This window comes from Chlamydotis macqueenii, chromosome 3, assembly GCF_036417535.1.
Source record: "Chlamydotis macqueenii isolate bChlMac1 chromosome 3, bChlMac1.mat, whole genome shotgun sequence".
Taxonomy (NCBI): domain Eukaryota; kingdom Metazoa; phylum Chordata; class Aves; order Otidiformes; family Otididae; genus Chlamydotis; species Chlamydotis macqueenii.
The window spans coordinates 40,339,804-40,361,749 of NC_141558.1; the positions used below are offsets into that span (position 1 = coordinate 40,339,804).

The following is a 21,946-nucleotide window of genomic DNA, read 5'->3' on the forward strand; positions in this document are numbered from 1 at the left end:
TTGAATACTGGCAAATGATCAAAGGAACTTTAAAATAAAGAAGTAACAAAACAAAAAAAATAATGAAACTTCCTCCAAGAGCAATGGTGGATTTCCATTTGGTTCTAACTGCTTACATGCATGCATTTGTATTGTTTGAAATAACTATATAAAAATATTTGGACAGACACAAAAGTAGTCAGATGGTATAGTGAGAAATGTCTCAAATATAGAATTATAGAATCATAGTATCACAGAATGGTTCGGGTTGGAAGGGACCTTCAAAGGTCATCTAGTCCAACCCCCCTGCAAGGAGCAGGGACATCCCCGACTAGATCAGGTTGCTCAGAGCCTCATCCAGCCTGGCCTTGAATGTTTCCAGGGATGGGGCATCCACCACCTCTCTGGGCAACCTGTTCCAGTGCTCTACAACCCTCATTGTAAAAAAAATGTATAATCTATACTAAAAAGGGTACCTTTCTAGTATACTAGGCTAATATTCTAGAATTTCTAGTACACTAGTAGACTGGAAATAATGATATAATTGATATTTGAGATTACACTCTTACAGTAAACTGAAATACTCTGTTACACAGAGCTCACGTAAGACTGGGAAGGGAAAGGTGTCAGCCATTATAAAGGAAAGATGAGAACAGAGTTTAAACACTGGTAGAAACAACTTAAGGAACAAACACATCTAATAGAGATGAAGTGATATGCTTATAGTCCTCTTCTTATCCTCTCTTACCCTGAAAGGTTACATTCACTTTCTGTGCCAAAAATAGGCAATGATAATTCCTACTACTAAACAAATGCTATCTTTTCACCTTTGGGATTAAGACACGTCTCCTTTCCCTACATTTACATTTTACCATCTCACTTGGAGGGTTGTTTTTTTTTTTTCAGAGTCTATCAATTTCAGTGAGACATCAGTCATTCACAAGACAACAAATATACCCAAAGCTCCTCTGCGTAACTGTTGTGTTGCCATGGTTCAGTCACCTTTCAGGGGAAGTGGTATGGAGCAATCAGCAAGTGTCACCCACTCATACTTGGCCTCTTGAGTACTCTGGCTTCGGGAGCTTGCTCTGTGTAATCCTCTACTTCTCACTTTATTGAAGGTGAATGATTCTATAGCTGCACTTCCAAGCTCTGAAAAAACAGGTTCAGCATTGTTAGCTTGAGATGCAATATTTGCTAGTAAACATTTCAACTTATGAACATCTTTACAGCCACCCAGTCTATGAAGGTGCAACAATTTGATATCTACTCTCAATGAAATCCATATGAAGACAGAAGAAAGATCTGACATTGTTCCTTAAAAACAAGGAAAACAGACTACAATCATCATTTTTGCTGACTTTTTTTTCATATGTTTTATTTTGATGACATACATGAGAGGGAAGGAATGGGGAAAGGAGATATTCCACGTGCATCACAGCACCTAAGAAATTGCTTAATTCACTTGGTTTCCTCAACCAGTTCCCTATGTGAAAAGGGAAGTTCATTGTGAAAATTCAAATTTGCGGAGAAAAACCCAAACCCAGAAACATAATAATAAAGGCACAGGATGCCTGTGTAGAGAATGACTGCACTGTTGGTTACAATTGAAAATCTTTCCTTGCGGTGTGGATAAATACAGCCTCCAAGCAGGATCGTACTACATGGGATCATATCATAAACCATAACCAAGCTCTGTTGATAATGATGATATCACCCAGCTGTGCTATCAGTTAAAATTGCATAAGATTTAGGGTACTGCAACCAGCTGCTCTTAAAAAAGCTTAGAAAGTGTACATTACTAAAGGTTGTGGGTTAGTGGAATTTGGGAAGTTTTGAAAATATAGCAGCACAAAAAATGTAAGTGCAAACCCTGAAGTAGATATGATCCCAGTTGCTTTCCGTATTTTATCACAACTTAGCAGAAAGAATTCCGGGGACACAACACTGAATTCATTCACAAATAAACAGACAAATACCTTACATTTCAATACCCCCCATTACCAAGAATTGAATAATTTCCAGAAAAATGGCTTGGAAAGCAAGCATCTGGCAGCAGAACATAGAGCAGTTTGATGGTGAATCAAAGAGCTTCTGGGAAAGAGGTAGTTAAAAAGATCATCTCACGCTCCCAGCTAAACAACTCCACATCACTCCGTTATGTAATCCCTGTTTTATTGATCTCATATGTTGAAATTTATAATTAAGATAAAGTCTTGATGATTCAGTAAGGCTTTAAATTAATAAAATGAAATATATTAACCCTAGAAGCACTCTTCATTTATTGACATTATCCTAGAACTGAGACTACTTGTACATGTACAGCTGTGTATAAATTAGCTACGGATTTGTAGTTTTAGGAATCCAAGTGAGAAACTTGTGGATTGTTACCCTGGTAGATGGAAAAATACTGGATGGATGGCACTAATAATGCTACTACCTTAGGGTACAAAATGAAATGTTTTTTTCTGTCACAGTTATAGGATACTTCCCAAAACTTTATCACACAAATGAAAGCCATGCACATCATTATATTTTATTCTAGTTGTCTTTCACCCAAAGCTAAGTCAAAGCCACAGAGAGCGGAATGGAGTGGGTGTAGAATTAAACTGTAGTTGGCAAAGGATTTGCAAAGCGGGGGAAAAAAAAAAATGTCTTCTTTCCTAGTGGGAAAAAAATAGTGTAAAACTGTAGGCAGTTAAGAAGTGCTGATGCTTACAGCTGAAATCAATCTCTCTTAAGCTTAAAATAATCTCACATTTGCATCTTTCACCAGTAATCCTAAAGTCTGGATTCATTTAAAGACCCATTAAGTAGAAAAATAATGATGAACTTCTAAGAGCTCTCTTGCTATCAGAAGAATGTATACGAAAGATCGTTATTTAAAAAAACCCCAAAACTAAAAAGGGCCATTTCCAAAAGAAATCCAGTACTGTATTAAAATAACTTTTTTTTTTTTTTTTTTTTTTTTGCATTTCAGATATGAACTTCTGACCATGGGGGACTGGAACCTGTTGGGCAGCATCCTTGAAGAAGTGCACATCCACTCCACCATAGTTGGCAAAATTTGGCTCACAATCCTGTTTATATTCCGGATGCTGGTGCTGGGAGTGGCTGCCGAAGACGTCTGGGACGATGAGCAGTCTGAGTTCATCTGCAACACAGAGCAACCTGGCTGCAGCAACATCTGTTATGATAAAGCCTTCCCCATCTCCTTGATCAGATACTGGGTACTGCAGATCATATTTGTCTCTTCGCCATCGCTAGTTTACATGGGCCACGCGCTCTACAGGTTGAGGGCTCTTGAGAAAGAGCGACAGAAGAGGAAAGCACACCTGCGGGCTCAGCTGGAAGATCTGGAGCCTGTGCCTGAGGAGCACAGGAGAGTGGAGAGGGAACTGCGTAAGCTAGAGGAACAGAAGAAGGTGAATAAGGCACCCCTGAGAGGGTCCCTGCTGCGCACCTACGTCCTGCATATCCTGACCCGCTCGGTGGTGGAAGTGGGCTTTATGATCGGTCAGTATCTTTTGTACGGGTTTCACATGTCCCCCCTTTACAAGTGCACTCGGCTCCCTTGCCCTAACACCGTGGATTGTTTTGTGTCCCGACCTACAGAGAAGACCATCTTCATGGTCTTCATGAATAGCATCGCCGCCGTCTCCCTGTTCCTCAACATCCTGGAGATCGCCCACCTGGGCCTCAGGAAGATCCAGAAGAGCCTCTACGGGCGGCCACGCTGGTCGGAGGAGGACGCCAGCCTCTACAACTCCAAGAAGAGCTCCATGGTGCCGCCTGCATCCCCTCGGCGCCCTTCCACCGCCCAGGGGCCGCTCCTCTGCGTTCCCGCCGCCGCCTCCCAGCCTCCTCCAGCCGCGGCGGGGCCGCCGGGCCGCCGGCAGGACGGGGAGCTCCGGGCCGCCGTGCAGCCCCCCCGCCGCCGCCACAGCGCCGGTCAGCACCACGGACAGCAGCCGCCGCCCTCCTCCAGCAGCGAGGAGGCGCCGCGGGACGGAGGGGCGGTGGCGGCGGAGGGCGCGGCGGCGGCGGGGGGGTCCCGCCGGGTGCCCCGCAAGCAGAGCCGGGTGAGCGCCTGCCGCGACGTGGAGGAGGAGCGCGGCGACTCTCCGGATAGCGGGCACTGCCCGGGAACCCGCAAGTCCAGTTTCCTCTCCCGTGTCCTCGGAGGGAGCCGGGCGGGAAGCGACAGCGACAGCGCCGCTTCACAGGGTGGCTCCGGTGACGGACCCGGCTCCGGCTCCGGTCCCGGCTCCTGCCCCGGCTCCGGTTCGGAGGGGAAGGGCGACTCGGAGGGAAGCTCGCCCGGCAGTCAACTGCCCGCCGCCGCTGCGGGACGCCGCGTGTCCATGGCAAGTAGCGACCGGTGGGGCCCGGCGGTGCCCACGGGTAGGGGGCGACGGGGGGTTCCAGCTGCCCACCCCTGCCCTGGCGATGAGGCGAGACGGGGGGCAAGGTAGGGGGCCTTGGCAGGGCCTCTTACATCCTGCCGCTCCCTGCATGCGGGTCCTTACATCCAGCTGAGCTCCCTGCATGCTTGGTCCTCTTCCAGGGCGGAAGCAAAAAACATCACCAGCATCCCAAATTTCACTGAGTCCCAAGGAGCTCTAAGTCACGGAATCTCGGTTTCTTCGTACTTGTTACATCATCCCAACCAACTCGAAGAGGGCTATCTCAGGAGAAGTTGGTTCAGCTCCAGCCTGCGTAGCACTGTGAGAATGCAAAGCCTTGAGTGCATTGAGTTCAGTGGCTCAGCTTCTCGGGGTGTCTCCCAGGGGTGACTGCCCAGTTGAATGATAGTTCAATGAATAAATCAAAAGATCTACGTATAAAATGCCAAATAATTGCAATGCCAGAGCCAATGACTGCAGGATTGCATTTTCGGCAGCTGTTCCTGCTCCTCGGCTGCGCGCTATAAATTTGGGTGCAGTCAGTGTTGATAAGATACAGTGCTTGCATTCAAGAACCAATGAGGTGTTTTTTCAAAGAAGTAATTTGATTTCTGGTTGCCCCAGATCATAGGATTTTGCTCTAAGAGCAAAAAAGCTCCTTTACAAATGCTTGCAGGAGCAAGCCCTTAAATACTTTTCTATAGGTCATGTAAGATACAGAGGATTACCTCACACAATACTCAAAGTTAGCAACTCTTCAATTTTTTTTCTCATTCTTCCTAAAAATAAATACTTCTTCTACATACAAAACAAACAAAATCAACCAACCAACTAAAAAACTTCAAATCTTTTGTGGTGAGAAGCAGAAGGCACTCTTACACATTGCTCGGCAAAATTGTGAGTTCCAGTTTTCATGGAATGGCAGTTTCTGCAATACATAAATATTCAGCATAAGGCTTATTAAACTGTCACTTAGATGCAATTTAATCACTTTCCACTTTGCCGTTTCTAGTGTAGGAAGGGGGCCTAGAGCCCAATCTGTCGATCTTCTGCTGGCTTTTGATACTCAGACGAGAAGGCTCTTTGAAGAGGTGAAGCGCAAGAAGGCATTAAGCAAGACAGAATTTCAGTAGCACCCTGCTGAGAACTCACAGAAGTTGCCTGACAGCTTTTACTGTTTAATGGCAACGCCGCTCTCTTTCAGGGGAGATCTTGCAGAGAAAGAGAAGCCATTTGCAAAGCAATGTCATTACTCTCTTCTGGCATGCTGCCTTTCCGGCTCGTTATGTGTGGGACTGGTACGAGCATTTTAAAATGTGACTCATGCAGGTACACTGCCTGTTGCTTCCTGTTTACAGCCCCGGATATTTTAAAGAAAAAGTGTTTCTATATACAATTGAGTCAATATTTTGGAAAATGCACTTTACTGCTGGCATTGCTAAGGCATTTGATGAATATTGGTTTCGATACACCAATATTCTAGTGCATCGTAAAAAAAATTGAATCTGGACGTTAAAGCTTACATATCCTTCTGGTCTGTATTTCCTAATTCCTGTAGTCACTATTTAGTTTTGGTTGTCAAAGACACTCGGCATTGGTTTGATTTGTTTTAATTTGACTTCCAGAAGACAATCATCATGTATTAATTGTTAGATAAAAGAAAAATATGTATGACCAGATTTATTTGTGTGACAGAAGCATTTGAAAATTAGTGATCCTATTTACAAAACAACAAAAAAACAGTACTTAAAAGGGAAAGGGATTGTATTTAAAAAATTCCAACTGAAGAACACAAAAAAATATTACCTACTGCCATGCCTAATTAAAAGTGACTTGCATCAATAATGAAGAGAAAGGATAGATACTTTTTAATATAATAACGAATGCACATGCACCAACTTTTTCTAAACAGCCGAAATACAATCTAACCTGGATCATACTAGTCTAAGCTGGACAGCCAAATGGAGCAAAAACATAGCAGAATTGATACTGTTTCTCAATTCTCTTTGATAATATTCTCAAACTATCTTCTTTACCTCCACACTGGCTCGAATGCTTTCTTTTTCCCTTTATCCATTCTGCAAGAATTTGACTGTATTATTCCTTGCGTTAGCTCAGTGAGAGAGAATGAACTCAACATTGGAAGTATCACTTTCTATACCTCAACAGCCATTCTAGCAGCCTTCAACCAAACACACTCCCACGCTCTGTGCTAAGACAGCAGGACAACTGCAACTGCCTGCAACCACCATAGCTTTCTTAGCCGAAAGAAAATCTCAAAGCTGCACAAAACCAATCTATCTGATACCACAAGAGTCTGCACACAAGCCAACTGCATCCTGGGGGGTATGGGCTCACTGTCTGATGTGTGCAAGGCTGTGTGAAGCCATGGGGATGACTGAATGACTCTCTTTTTCTCTCTGGGGAGACAAAAATAAGAGATTGAACAATTAGGGAAGGAGAAAACTTTGTTTCCAAAGTCACCCTTTGAGACAATCAACCAGTCTTCCTCCTCGACTGTTCCTACAAACCAAAAGAACAATTGCAGAAGGTCAGACAGCTCAGCTGAGCATAGCCACAGCCTAGTGTTGCACCTTTAGAGTATCACAGGGTCACCACAATTCAACAGCTGAATGCAAACTTTTCTATGAAAGTGGGAGGCTGTGTGATATTTCATTTCTAGCTGCATTTGAAGTCTTCCGCTAGCTGTGTCTCTCCCTGCCTTTCTAAAGCAGAGGACTCCAGGTGCATGCTACCTGATCATGTCCAGCATCAGGACCTCATCGCTCTCTACAATTACCTGAAAGGAGGTTGTAGGGAGCTGGGTGTTGGTCTCTTCTCTGAGATAACTAGTGATATGATAAGAGGAAATGGCCTCAAGTTGCAGCAGGGGAGGTTTATGTTGGATATTAGGAAACGTTTCCTTACTGAAAGAGTGATCAGGCACCGGCACAGGCTGCCCAAGGAAGTGGTGGAGTCACCATCCCTGGAGGTGTTCAAAGAACATGTAGACACTGTCATATTCAAAGAACATGACACTTTGGGACATGTTTTAGTAGGCATGGTGGTGTTAGGTTGACGGCTGGACTTGATGATCTTGGAGGTCTCTTCCAATCTTAAGATTCTGTGATTCTATGATTCTATGATATTATTTTCTAAAGAATCTTAAGGTGTGCTCTAAAACCTATGAGGTTTAATTTGGTTAACCTGGATTTTGAGTATTTACACTAGATTTGCAACTCTTCTCACAAGGACACCATCCTTCAGATGATTTGAAACCAGGTTATCACATTTGCACCTCAAGCCTGAACCTGCATGGAGAGAACTACTGTGCTAGTCCTCTTGCTAGAGTACCCAAGGACGTACCTAGTCCTTGGAGGATGGGGCAGCTTGGCATTATCTAATGGTTGTGTTTCTTCATTGAGCCAAGATAAGTTCCTCGAATCACAGAACAAAATTGGAAGTCATTAGAAGATTTATAATATTCTTAGCAATATCTTAGCTGAACTGCTTTCCTGGGAAATCAAAATTACTAGATCAAGACTTTTTGAAAGAATTAGGTATTTTAGGCACTCAACTTCAGATTCCTGTTTGTCAAAAAGTTATGAGTTTTTTTCACTCTCACGTACATTCCTCATTCTTCAGCCCACCCTCTCCTCCAGAGAGCCCTTTGCTTTCAGAGTGTCATTTCTTTAGGTCTAAATTTTTTTACTACAAAGTAATCAATCTATCTTTAAAAGCAAGGCCCCCTCCTCATGGTGACTGAGGGAGATAAAGCTGATAATGAAGCAGCTGGTAAAGCTGATACTCTCCACTTGTAGAATCAGACTGAGATAGGGTTGCTGATTTTATTCATTTGCAGAAAACAAAGTCTCTGGGGCTGAAATCCTGGCTCTGCCAAAGTTGGGGAAATTTTACGATTCACTGGGTCTATTTTCCTTCACTGCATTGCTTTTTTTATTCCTCTGTGCTGTTCAATTCTTTTTCTACTTCTCAATTCTCCACTCAGCTTTGAGCCTTTTTACCCAGTGGGAAAATACTCCGTAGCGGGCAGGATATGAAAGAGAGAGCTGCTATTCAACCTGAATGCTTGCAGCCTGCTCCAGAACAAGGCATGTTTACTCATCCTTTCAACAACATTTGAAGAATAAATATCCACTCATTTAACTAGCTGCTCACCCGCTCTCGCTCCTGCGGCTGGGAACAGTTTGATAAGAGTGAATGTACATTGAAATAACAAACCTAATAACTGCAGAGGAGTGAGTTAGGCAGCTGAGCTCCACCAGCAAAATCTACAGGTGGAGTAAGGGACTGATGAAGCCCTTTGTTCCTCTAGGATGTTTGAGAATCCTTAAAGGTATTCATATTTACACCTGCTAAGAACTACTGCTGGCTTTGTATAGTTTCCCTATGCAAACACCCTTTAAAAAAATTAAATTCCACTGTAGTTGTATTTTATTCCCTGCAGCACTCAGGAGAAGCTCGTGGTGAGGACAGCCAGTGTCATTAATTACCCTGCAAAAGCTACTTGGTTACCCAAAGGTAACCCTTCACCAGTTCAAAAATACAGATAAACTTTGGGGGGGGGGGGGGTGGGCGAAGATGTCAACAGCAGTTGACAACTAATGAACCCCTCTGAGGATTTGTGGAGCAGCAAACAGATAAGCTGGGTTTTAGAAAGTGGAGCTCATCTAACTGAGTCCATCTTTGTATGTGTTTAAAGCAATAAAAAAATATACAAAACCCCTTAATATGTAAACCATGGCCTCTAGGATGGATCCACTAATTTCAAGCAAGTTACTTCACGGATTAATGTGTCTATTTTGGTTCTCCCTCTCCCCACCCTTCCCTCAGCACTGAACAGAGCCTTAGAAGGTAAGTGTGTTGTCAGCTAAACACTGGATTCCCACCTTCCCAACTATGTATGTGTGGGAACCTGGGTTAATTACTATGATAATGTTTCTTTTTCTCCTTTAAGCCAATTCAGCTTCATCCTTTCTTTCTCTTGTTATCTTTCAGAGCATGCTCCTAGAACTATCATCTATCATGAAAAAGTAATGACATTCCGAGGAGAATAAATAAACTAAGGGACCGAGCACAAACCACCTTCAGCAGAGAGATAAAAAACAAATTTTGTGTTTCTATGCTCCCTTCTCACGCAGCTATAACGCTAAATTTGTAATACAGTTTAAGAAACCAAACACCTCTTTTATTCCTCCATTTTACACCAGTCCTACCAGTACCCTACTCTGATTGCTGGTGTTAAGGGGTAGCTCGCTCCACGGCTGAAGATTTTTCTCACGTAGACTGAGCCGGATCCGGTCAGCGTGTGCTGCCACTGCAGAAACAGCCTTGTGTCTTTGGGAGAACATTTTGGGATGTACAACTTGTTGTGCATGCTAGCATCGTTCATATCAGAAACCAGCCTGATCCATCGACCTTCCAGGTAGCAGAAGGCCCAAGACCCCTATAAGAAAGGATTGGTTTGATTTGCAAGTAACCTGGAAGGCTACATGGCCTCTGTCTCCCCAGGCTTCAGCACCCGATGAATAAAAGATGGACGGAGCACACGAGGAACCTGAAGGGACAGAGAATTTAACAGAGATAAAAACCCAGCTGGAGAATATGCTGCTGCTCACCTGCCTGTGCTAACGCAGTCCTCAAGCTCTGACAGAGACATTCCATGCTAATGTAGTTTCCTTGTAGCTAATACTCTTGGCTTCAAGTTTGAAACTAAGTAAAATCAGGCAATTTATTTTAAGTAGAAGACATCCATGCTTTTCTTCAGTTTGCTCTTCAAGATCTGCAAGGTCATGAAAATCTTACTCCCTTCACTATCTCATAGAGGAACTGAAGGATAAGCAAAGCCGAAAAGAGCTCATTTTAATTTTGCTAGGACAGACTTGCTCTGGAGGGTTGGATTTCTGAGTTGTATGCAGCCAAGAAAGCAGTCCTTTCACTTGTGTATCTGGAAAATAAAGACCCTTCCTCCGACTGTCCCTGACCCTGTTTCTGGCCACATGCCTTTAGCTGCTTTTATTTGTCAAGCTTATAATAGTTCACGTTTGCTATCACCTCAATGGAAAGTGATGCTTAAACCAAGCTCGTTCACTATGCCAGTTTCTCCAAGCGTCAAAATCCTCTATGACTTGACAACTCTAAGGCAAGGCTAGCAGAAAGCAGGCCAGCAGGGAAAGTGGAAAAAAAAAAAAAGTGCCAAACATACGGATTACTCGAGATTACAGTGGTTTTGTTCCAGTGCACGATTTACACTCATATTCTGCCTCACTACAAACTCATTGACAGTTTGCCTATGCATTGTTAAGACGGTGGCCATTAAGTGCCAGCAACAATTGATCAGGGATGGAGAAACAGCTTTGCTGAAGTACATTCTCTACTGCCAGGCTATGTGTGGATGCAATGGATGCTACATCTTCTGACAGATTTGAGAGGGTGGGATGCTTTCTTCATGTATCCTCAACAGGAATATTCAGAAAACTGGGAAACTCTGGAAAGCAACATTTCTGGTTTTCTTCCATGAGCATTTTATGATTGAAAAAATCACAGGCAACCGTCACTGCTGCAGATGGAGGAGGATGTAGTTTGTATCCCTAAGGATGGTGGTCCAGGGCACACAATCTAGTGTCTCCTGTCTGGTGATACAAAGCCTGAGGACCTCCCTCTAGCAGCTTGCCCTCCTCCCTGCTACCCACAGCCGCATCCCAGCAAGTGTGTGGGCCACAGTAGGACAACTGGCCATGCCACTCCCCACCTTCCCAGGTCTCTTCCTGCCAAGCTGTCGAGCAGGCTCTCAGGTTGCATCCAACCCAAGGGGTGAGGTGGCTGCCACTTGTTCGGGAGTCCCAGAGAGCAAACACCCCATCCCTCCCCCGCCACTAGACACCCACATCCCACATGTGGGAACAGCATCCAAACCTGTTATCATTTCTTCTTTCCTTTCTGGATCTTCTGCAGTTTAAGTAATGCTAATGGTCCATGGCACAAGTTCCTGCTACAGAAAAGGAGCACTGCTGTATTTAGGTTACACACAGAGATTTTCAGCTATTTTTCTGTTTCTACAGAAACCTCTTTCAATTGCTCTCAGGTTTTCTGTAAACAAACCCCAGCCTCTCTCCTTGCCTCCCAACACATACACTGACACCTGGGAAGACCAAAACAAAGACTTAGCAGAATTGCCTTAAGTCAAGCACTAGGGGAATGGGTACAGAAACAGCTTATTTGATCTTCCAAAACAACTTATTTCATCTCTGCAATGAAGTGCCCTCGGCTGTTCCTGCAGCAGATCAAAGATAACTGGATCCATGGATCAAAGACAACTCATGAATTAGCAATGGGACCACGTGAATGGAGGTCTCTTCATCAGTCCAGAGATTCACCAGGCAGTATCAACCACATCCAACCTACCCTCCCGAATCTCACCTACAACCCATGCGTTAACTGAGAACTGCAACATCAATTTCAGAGTCAAGACGAGTCAATTTACAATACATAATGATATGTCTTTATTTCATCAACAGAAATGGTGTCTAGACAAAATTCAGTTAACACTAGCAATTCAAATGAATGAAAAGGGTCGGGTGTTTTTTTTTCTTTTTTTTTTTTTTTTTGCACAATACTGTATTTACAATGAGTAAATGATGTTTTAAATTCATTAGTTCATAGCAATGCTTTCTTCCAAAAAGGTAAAAATTCTTAGTAACAGAGAGTAAGCATCAACAGCCACCTCATTTATTTATACAATAAAAATCACAAGAAACCACAGTCACCTAGAAAAAAAATAAAGACAAGCTTAAGAACTAGTACAATAAAATGATGCATTGAATTAAGTTACATTAATCGCATAGAATTTGTGTAAAAAGTATGTAGAAAAAACACCTGATGTAACCTGTTACAGTCATTGACCAGTTATGAGAGGTACAGAGGGTTATACAGGTAGATATGTGTGAAAACTGTCCATACTGTTTGACCTGGGGAGGAAGAGAAGAGGGGTTGCACCCCCTTGCATACACTGATAAAACCCTGTTTTGAATATGGCCTCTGAAGTTTGTAAGGCATATAGAAGAGGTGCACTTGTAACCAACTGGTTCTGGAACAAACTCTTAGGGCATCCCCACCCTTGAAATCAAAGGTGATGCTTGGAACTAGGCGTAAACAACCACGCATCGAGTATCACCAAAGTGTTTATTATCATTCCTGCCGGTCTGAGGGATCCAGATAGCTTCAGGCAGAGCAAACCTAGTAGTGAGAACAGGACTGAAACTATGTATGTTCCTCTCAGGTACGTCACAAACGCAGGGTAACGCTGGCCTGGGCGGGGGACCCCAGCCACAACCCCTGGTGTGGGGTAGCTGCTCCCTCCTCTGACCACATCCTGGAGGGTGGGCTCCTCTGGTCGCAGGGATGAGCCCAGCTGGAGATTCTTGCTCCCCCTCGGCTCCCTCCAAAACAGAGGGGTCGTTTGGGTTTGTAGCCTGGGACTGTCTCTGCTTCTAAACAATCAATGAAATCAAACACTGCCAGTTGCCATTTCTATTTTAGGATGCTAGTTTCTTTCTGCATGCCCTTAATTAGCCAAAAGGGACAACAGTGGCACTGCATGAACCGCACAGTGGCTTTTGCCTACGGAAAGGGCTCTGCCCACAGTCACTAAAATTCGTACAAGAGCAGGAGTCACCTACCTAGCTTTTTAGCAGTCGTTTGGTTGGGTCAATGACCTTATAAAAAGGTATTTTTAGCACTCCTTCCTGCCAAAAAGCAATTTGATTTGCAAAAATGGCAACGTTATCCATGTAATACCTTAAAATGCATATCAATATTTGACTTCGATATAAATAATACCTATCTTGGTGGAGTGTAGAAAAATACTGTACATTTAGTCTTTGCAAGTAATGCCATTAAAATTTTGAGAGTAATAATTATTCTACAGACCACCAACAATAGATCTTTTAAATATACACACAGTATTGGAACATATGCATATACACATATATTGTATTCTACAGCATCAGATCTGATGCTTGAGTCATGAAATACTCCACGGAGTATTATAAATATACATATATGTATTATAAACAGGAAAATACACAAACACACACTCTGACTAGAATTATAGATGTATGTATACATACATACACGTATTATATATATCGATGTAAAATTAAGTTGGACTGTGTCAGCAGAGACAGAACTGAAACGAAGTCAAAATCTGTTGAGAAAATTTCTAGCAGGAAAGAGAGCATAAGTTCCTTATGTTAATGGTTTTAGTTTCACCTCACTTCTGATAAAAATAAACTGCTCCATGCTCAGCAGATCCCCTCCTTATGCAAGGCCATCAGCTCCACTGCTCACACTGAGCTAAACCTCCTCTAGGCAGCCCTAAAATAGAGATTCTCAAAATGCTGCAACCATGGGCTGCAACACTTACCCGCAGGCACCTCCAAAGATGTCTCAAATTCGAGAAAAAAAAGGCAAAGGCAGAGCTCGTCATTGCAATGCTAGAGGACACGAAGTGCGACAAACTGTGAGCTTGCGTAAACCTGGCAAACGTTCACTTCGTCTCACTGCAAAATTCACAACAGGTCTTCCATCCTGCAAACCCACCCCTCTCCCTCTTTCAACCACCACAGCAGTAGATTACAAAACAGAAGAGAGGTGTGGTGTCGATTCTGGAATGGCAACGCTTCACCGTGCATTCTCCTAGTGGATCAGATTTGTTTTTATTACAGGACTATAGTCATTCCAGCATGCAGATTTGTTTTCTTTATTAGGCAATCATAAAGTTACATATTAAAAAATCTAACTATATATTTAGGCATTTTAACTTCTATTTAAGCGCTTTTTAGAATATAGATTTGATGAAGTGTTGGACTCCAGATTAACGACCACACTATCAGCATTAATAATTTCTCTGGCAGCAGTTAATCCATTTAGCAACGTTACGTATCTAGTTCCCACTCTCCTTTTTAAAGAGAAGTAGCAGTTAGCATACTAATCACTGTGGCTTGCCTTTGCAGCACATTTTACTTCCTTGGGAAAAAAAAAATACAAGGATTAGATCCAAAAATATAGTGCATCTTAAAAGCAGCATATACCCTTAGAAAGACATTTAATAAATTACTTGTACAATATATAAAATAATAGTTTTATACTGCAGCATCAAACTCTGACGCCTGAGTCATCACATGTTAGGAAGTCTGTGATATAAATACTGGGATCTCCTGATAACACAGCCAACATTTTTGCTTTTGTTTTGCTTGTTTTTTGTTTTGTTTTCCCTCTCATTTTTTTCTCCTTTTTTTTTTTTCACTACCTTTTTGTTCCAGAATCAGCTTGCAATGAGCTTTAGTTGTGTTCAAGGCACCCCCAGAGAACGCAGAGAAACAAGCACATTATATAGTGTAGTACTCACCTGACAAAGCATAACAAGCCTTAATGAAATGAGGTTTCCTGGTGACACAAGCAGAGCAATGGCAACGGAAAAGGAAGATTAGATACAGACTGGACAAAGCTTCAAGGACTTGCACACCCATAAGAGTGGTGCAGCACCTCACGGGAAATGAGGTCTCACCACGCCATTCCCGAGCAATGCCCGAGAGGACCGATGCTGCATGTATCCTCTTTGAGAAAAGCAAAGAGGTTCAGATCACAGTAACCATCGGCCAAACTCTTAAAATTCATGAATACTGTAGTCAGGTTTGGGTTTTCTTTTCCCCAGTGGTATTCTTGTGGTGAGTTGGTTTGACCTCATGACATACGGTTGGGTATGTCAACTGGCATCCAGGTCTGAAACTAATTCTTCCAATGTTTTCCTTTAACATTAGTCCAGTAACCGCTTTGAAAGCTGTGTGGTTCGGAATAGCAAAAAACAAAAAAAAAACAAAACAGAAACAAAAAACAACCACCAACACCAAAAAAACCTCACTGAAAAACCATGATACATGTAAATATAGGAAGCAATGACACAAAATCAGCTACTTCTAATGGGAAAGAATGAAATCAAACATCCAGAAAAGCTCACGGGGCAGAGAAAGAGAGAGAGACAAGAGAAAGGTTGATGAAGAGACACTTATTTGAGCAGTGGTTTTAAATATTAGTTCCCAAGGTAGAGGAAATCAAGAGACCCAGCACCAGTATGAAGCCAGGTCAAACCTAAGAGCTGCAGCGCAATGGGTTGTGTGGGTGGGTTTTTTAAACCGTTGGAATGAGGTCAAGAGTACCAGTTGCACATGAGTTGTTAGTAGAGTAAATCTTCATGTTAGGAAGCAAGTTAAAACTTGGTTTTATACTCATAAAACATTCTATCTATTCATATATATAGGAGGTCACTTAAAAATAAAAAAGGCAACAGAAAAACATCTTTAAAATACTGTGTCAGTTGATCCTTCCCTCCCTCCCGCCCCCAGCCCCCCCAAGTAGCTATGACTCTATAATGTGATTCACATTTAGTTTTAAATTCTAGCTTTCACCATGGTCTCATAGAAACAAAACTTCTCTGCGAAGCACAGAACTGCTTTGCAACGTCAACGAATTCAAAGGAAAATCAAATCCCCCCCTCCCTGCCAAAGAGCTTCTCAGTCAGTTACCTGCAAAAGATGGCTAGGAGGGGGTTCAGATATTTTTAGATTAAGCTCTTTTAAAAAGAAAGGACGACTCCTCCCCCTCTTTCAACTGTGTGAACTAGGAGTTTATGGCATTTGTATATTTTTTAACATTTAAAGGTAAGGATTTTGTACAGTAATGATTAATACTTAAACATAAATATTCTCCTACATTATATACTAGTTTTTCTTTGTACATGCGGGGAAAAAAAAAAGTATTTTCAACAAACATGGCACATGCTATATGCATTTCCTCCTGGGTAGCTTGGCTACAATAGTTTGGGTGAAGAGGGTAAAAGCAAGACTTTGTGGCGAGTGGGCGATGGTCCATGAGCACAGTCTGAAGATGGAGGAAGTGGAGAGAGGGAGCTGATTCCTCCTCCAGGGTCAAGATGCTGATCTACTGTACAGAGTGCCTCAAAAAAAGCACCAGCGCACACCTCTAGTGTAAACGTTAGCGCAGAAGACCACATTATCACTTAGTGCTTCTGAGAAGCTGCTTCCCCCCACATATTTTTTTTAATAGGTGTGAACAGCTGGTCATTTTTTTCAGTGAGTACAAACAATATCAGCCAGTAAAGCACATGACAGTTGTCGTCCAGGATAAAGCCACGCAACCTGGCACACGTAGGGCAAAGAACCACAAAATAAAAACTCAGTACACTTAGAATAATAATTATTAAAAAAGCATTAGGAGGACGTTTTTCTGTCTACACTGTACATACAGATGTTATGCTTGGAAAGCTGCTGCCTCACACAGTCATAACACGAGTCAACATCGCTTAAGATACAAATCCAATACAGTTACAACTAAGCCAATTCACTGAGTAGTCTCCTTTGAGACAGCGCTCTTTCAGCTGCGGTTTGTGCTGAGGGCAATGCTGCAGGACGAGAGGATCCTGGAACACAAGAATTTGATGGATACGCGACCAAATCGGGTGTTGGCAGATGTATGTTTTGCTCTTAAGAGGATACAGTGCTAACTTGACTTGTGTAAGGAAAGCAAAGTCAACAACTAGGGGTCTGATCCCGCAACTCCGCCTACCCAGGCAGGATCACTGACTTCACCAGACCCACCTCTGCAACTCGGGTCTGGTGAGGAAAACAGGTAACGGCTGAGGACAGCTGAGGTGAGGCTCTGGGGACCAGCCGGAGCAGCAGTTGCTTCCATGAGTAAAGAATGCAGAGCAGGGCTGGAGAAAAAGCCCCCCACAAGCGTATTGATGTGATCTCCATTTGCTTTACTTCGTGGAACGTATGATGAACTGATCCAGTTGTCAAATACCTTTTTCTCTAAAGAGTGAAATATACTTTCCCCTATAAGAATCCAAAAGCATCATTAACAGCACTTAAACTTGGTTTGTGAAACAGAAAGAAGTCTGAATATAAAAATAATTCAAGCAGATTCTCTTTACAAATTGTATAGTGAATTCAGTATTTGGCAAGACCGTTTTTACTACATAATGAGCTCCTGAGTGTTTGTCTATTAGCTAAAACTTTTCTATTTTCTTTAAGCCATAAAGCAAAGAAAACCATATACTCAAGTTATACTGAAGTCATGACTTCATTCATGAAAAGAGGTTTGACCAGAAACTCAGTGCAAGTGGCAAAGTTGACCATTACTGTACAGTATCTGCAAGAAAATAAAATAACTCCACATTGCTCAAGTGGCACGAAATGGCTATGCCAAAAAAAATGTCTATAATAAAATCTCAAATAAGTTTCCAACATTAAAATTTTATAAATAAGTACAAATCGAATGATATTGCTGAACTGCGAACTGAGAAAAAAAAATTATCAACAAGTTACCAAACTAGTTCTAGCATTGAAGACAAAAAGGAATGTTGGAACTTGTTTTTACAATAGAAATGAAAGCTTCCAGTTTGTAGGATGAGAAAAATTGAGGCATGCAGGGACTTTTGCATATGGATATATATATTTTATATATATTATATATAATATGTACAGTTTAGCTATAAAACTTTGATGTGTAAAGAAGCTGTCTTCAATGAAAAATTGAACATTCAGAGGAAATTCCTGAGTTAGGGTTTTGTGACATGGGCCACTGAGAAAAAAGCTGCGGTTGGGTCCTCAGAGGTGTTATGTCCATCCCTGTTAAGATTGAAATCAACATACAAAAAACAGACAGTGTTGCCACTGCTTCGTTCCCTGCCTGAGCAAGGGATAGCACCATTGTGAAGAGAACTCCTGCTTGTAGAGAGGAGGGAATACTTAAAAACAGTATTGCTGCTAAGACCACTGTAGTGTGCACCAAATATGTTCTTCTAGACAACAAATGAACACTGCCACTGGCTGACTGAAGAACACCTGACCAGGTGTAACATTAAGGTTACAAGTCACTAGGTGTAATCTTTCCTAGGTTGTTCATCTGTTGTACATTTATCAGTCATTTCCTGACAGAAGTCTACCGTGACCGTTTGGCTGCTCTGCTCTGGCGGAAGCTCTCTCTCGGGGTAAGTACCTGTGTCGGCTGCATCCAACCCCCCACCGGCTGAACAATTTTCTGAGACGTTGTTGGGCAGCCAGGGTGCTCCCAGTTGCACTGAGGCTTGCTCTGAGCAGCACTGCATGCTTTCGCCGACGCACTGGGAGGTCACCAGGCTCTGCTCCACGCCAGCTGGGGAGGGGCTGATGGTGGTGGCTGGCTGTAGATCCATGGGTCTAAGAACAGGGCAGTATCGGTGGAGAGCTTGAATCTGTTCCGGGCTCTGCATGTCTCTACACACTTCTTGGGAAAGACACGAGAAGTTGTCTAACAATTCTCCCATGCTTGCTTTTAGCTGGTTCCTTTCTGAGAGCAATTTCTCTTTCTCACACACCTGAAAAAGAAAGAATGCATCTTAGGTTGAGGAAGAGCCATCCGCTGGCTGCACACTCTGGACATGTATGCAGCGGTACCCAACATGTGAGTTACTTTGATATGGGTAGAAGAAAAGTCACAAAGACATCAGGTATTCGACCACCACATTTGTGTGGACTGCAGTTTGGGAAATACCTGGAGAAAAACATTTGAGTTGGAAGAGGACAGAGTCACAAGTTATTCCCAAGAAACTGTTGGCTCCCTTAATAAACTAAGGCTGCTTGATGGATGACACAAAAATCTCTGAAAGAAACATTCTGATGAAGAAAAGCCATCACCCATCTGAACAAGAAACCAGGGTTTAGTTCCTTAAGTGAGGATATGTTGCAGAAGTTCAGTTCACCCTCTAGCTGCTGGGTTGGTCAGTCAGGCTGGGTGCACCTGCTTTGGCCCATGTGCCAGCTGAACCCTCCTCACCACTGCAAGGTGCATTATTCAGAGGCCAGGATCTGGGTAAGCATGTGCTCTGCGTCCTGCACCATGGCTCATTTTCTTATGTTCTGGTGCTTATTGGTTTGAGTTTGATCTAATCAAGATATTTTTATGAAGATGTATGTGAAAACCCTGAAGCTCGATGTGCTTCTGTCCTGGTTTTATTTAGTGAGGGGGGGCTACTGTGGCAGCTTCTGTAAGAAACTGCTAGAAGTTTCCCCTTTGTTCAGTGGACTTGGCTGGGCCTAGGGCGGACCCGCTGCTGGTCAGGGCTGAGCCAACTGGTGACAGAATGTTCCCTGACAATGCCTCCGTGATAATGAAGGGGAAAAATAGAAAAAAAGAAAAGAGAAGTGAAGATGTGAAAAAGCCACAGCAGGGGCAGAGACGGGGAGGTGTGAGCCTTGTGGGCCTTGCAGCCCTCACACTTTTCTGGCCTCCCGCTGGGCGGTCGTCTGGGCCTGACTTGGCCTGGCCCGGCTGCAAGAAGTGGAGATGAGATGTGAAGAGAACCTGAGAGGCATCTGCCTGAGCTGATTGTGAAGAATTTTTTGATAGAACTCATTTTTTTCATGCAAGACTTCAAAAACTGGTAAAACAAGCTCAGGCTGTTCTGCATCCAACAAAACACCAGTAAGGCCCCCAACCCTAGCTAAGCAGAGGGCGCTGTGCAACATGCTGCGATGGAAGTCCAGCTTAGACCTCACGTGGCCGCCAAGGCCCCTATGGGGTAAGCGGTGCCTTCCCTGTGCTCAGGAGGCAGATCAGAGGTGTTAGGCACAGAGCCAGACCCAGCCTGGGCATACACCTCTAAAAACCAGTCTTGATTCAGTGCAGACTGACTGGGACGGTCCTGCTGCATCACCTTCTGTCCCAGGAAGGTGGGCATACAGCTCGAGGGAGTAGATGAGATTTTGTAGGGTACCAGAGCTATTTCCAGAGCTAAGCTGGCCCTGAAAGCAGTGCAGCCGTGTACCTCACCTAGTAACACTGCTAAACTCAAGCTGCCTCGGCATCTGAGACGTGAAAACTTCACAACTCAGATAATCCAGCTACGGGTGGTTGTTGATAGCGGATAGTATTGCCCCGCGTCTGAAGCCTGTGCTGGAAGCATACAGCTGTGCAAATGAGAAAGAGAACAGTGCACATGAAAAGAAGCAACTGCTAAAATATTGATAAATCTATCAAGAAAGCATAAAAATAATAAAAAAATAAACAGATGCTCAAGTACATCTTGAGATAATGAATTATGGAAGAGAATATGCTGTGAGTTTGCAGGGAAAAAAGGGAATGTGAGTGGGTAGATGGATGAGCGAGGGAAGGCAGGCAAAAAAAAATACCTATCAAACTCAGAGGATACAATCATTTCACTCACTGTCTGCTGTGAAACCATCTGTGTCAAGAAGATGGGTGACTTGCAGGAAGTAAGTGCAGGGAGGTAAAGGGGTCTTTCAGAAAGAAAACCCAACCGAGTGAAAAACCCTTAAACCCTAGAACCACTATGCAATTCAGGAGACTGGAAATTACTTGTCACAAAGTGGACAAAAGATGACAAAGGAATTTCCAGTGACCATGTATTGTGTGAAGTCAACTGGAGTATCACTGCTGGTTTTTCTAAGCGTACAAGTAAGATCTTGAAGCAGACAACCTGCTTGGAGAGCACGCGTATGGAGGGAGGGCAGGAGTGCTGGAGAGGCAAAATTGAAGTTGCATGAGTTTAATTTTGCAGCTTTGTACTCTTGCATATCTTGTGATTGTCTTTTTTAACTAATGCCCTTTTTCAGAACAATGCACCAGATCCCATATTGCTACTTACTGAAGTCCAGCTTGCTAAATAGAAATTTCAAAATTTCTTTTGAAGACTCCTGCACCTCAAAGCATTTTTGAGACCTGAAATTCAGCAGGGATCAGGCCCACAAGGTCACTCATATGTCTTTCATTCATTTCTCAGAGATGTGTATGTGTGCTGGAGAGAGAAGGGGACTTAAAAAAATTATTTTGCCTATACACAGTTGATTAGGTTAGACAATAACGGCAGTGTCACAGGATTGTGTAAAGCCAATGAACCCAAATTAATTTTCAAGTCAAGGCTACAGGAATCAAGCTGAACCCCCTGTTGCTGCTAGTCCAGCCCTTAGAGTGCTCTGCTCTGGAGAATGGGAGATACGTACTCCTCCCCATCCTCAGCTCACTGTAGAGGGACGGGCATGTGCAGCCAAGACTGGACCTGCTTCTCCTGACAACCTGGACAAGGCACCGCTCCTTCACCCTTCAGAATCTCTGACTCACCCCGCACATACTAGATTACGCTCGGTGCAGGAAGCAGTTGCTCGCTATTTTGTTTATCTTTGATGTTTTGTTTGTTTTGCATCAGTGGAGCACTACTCTAAACAATGTTTTTATTTTTGTTTTTTTTTTTTTTTCCCCCCAGGGCTTCAGCAGCATGCCATCTGAAGGCTTCACAAGCCTTGATGATTTAAGCCTCCCAGCCAGCTTGTGGGGTCGGAGTCACCTCCCTGTTACAGACGGGAAGCAGACAGGCACAGGCAGTGAGTGAGTAACCCAAAGTCAGGAGGATTTCTGCCATTTGTGGGGTGACGGTAGCTCAGCTTCTTCCAGCAGATCCTTGC

At 43.2% G+C, this 21,946-nt stretch overlaps 2 protein-coding genes across 2 annotated transcripts in view; one reads left to right on the forward strand and one right to left on the reverse strand.

Annotated features, from left to right (window-relative positions):
- Positions 1-1,608: 1,608 nt before the first annotated feature.
- On the forward strand, positions 1,609-10,380 carry GJA10 (gap junction protein alpha 10). Its single transcript, XM_086745484.1, has 2 exons — positions 1,609-4,346; positions 9,405-10,380. The coding sequence occupies exons 1-2, from the start codon at positions 2,976-2,978 to the stop codon at positions 9,441-9,443; spliced, it is 1,410 nt and encodes a 469-aa protein (XP_086601610.1). The 5' UTR covers positions 1,609-2,975; the 3' UTR covers positions 9,444-10,380.
- A 5,530-nt stretch (positions 10,381-15,910) lies between these two features.
- Positions 15,911-21,946, reverse strand: part of BACH2 (BACH transcriptional regulator 2) — a 190,011-nt gene continuing 183,975 nt past the window's right edge. The window contains exon 9 of the mRNA XM_086743288.1: positions 15,911-18,843. Within this exon, the coding sequence (XP_086599414.1) occupies positions 18,364-18,843 (480 nt within the window). The 3' untranslated portion in view covers positions 15,911-18,363. The remainder of the gene's footprint in view (positions 18,844-21,946) is intronic.

Coding starts and splice junctions, on each gene's coding strand:
- GJA10 (XM_086745484.1), top strand. CDS start 2,976: ATGGGGGACTGGAACCTGTTGGGCAGCATCCTTGAAGAAGTGCACATC. Junction 4,347..9,404: donor CGGGACGCCGCGTGTCCATG/GCAAGTAGCGAC, acceptor GTTATCTTTCAG/AGCATGCTCCTAGAACTATC.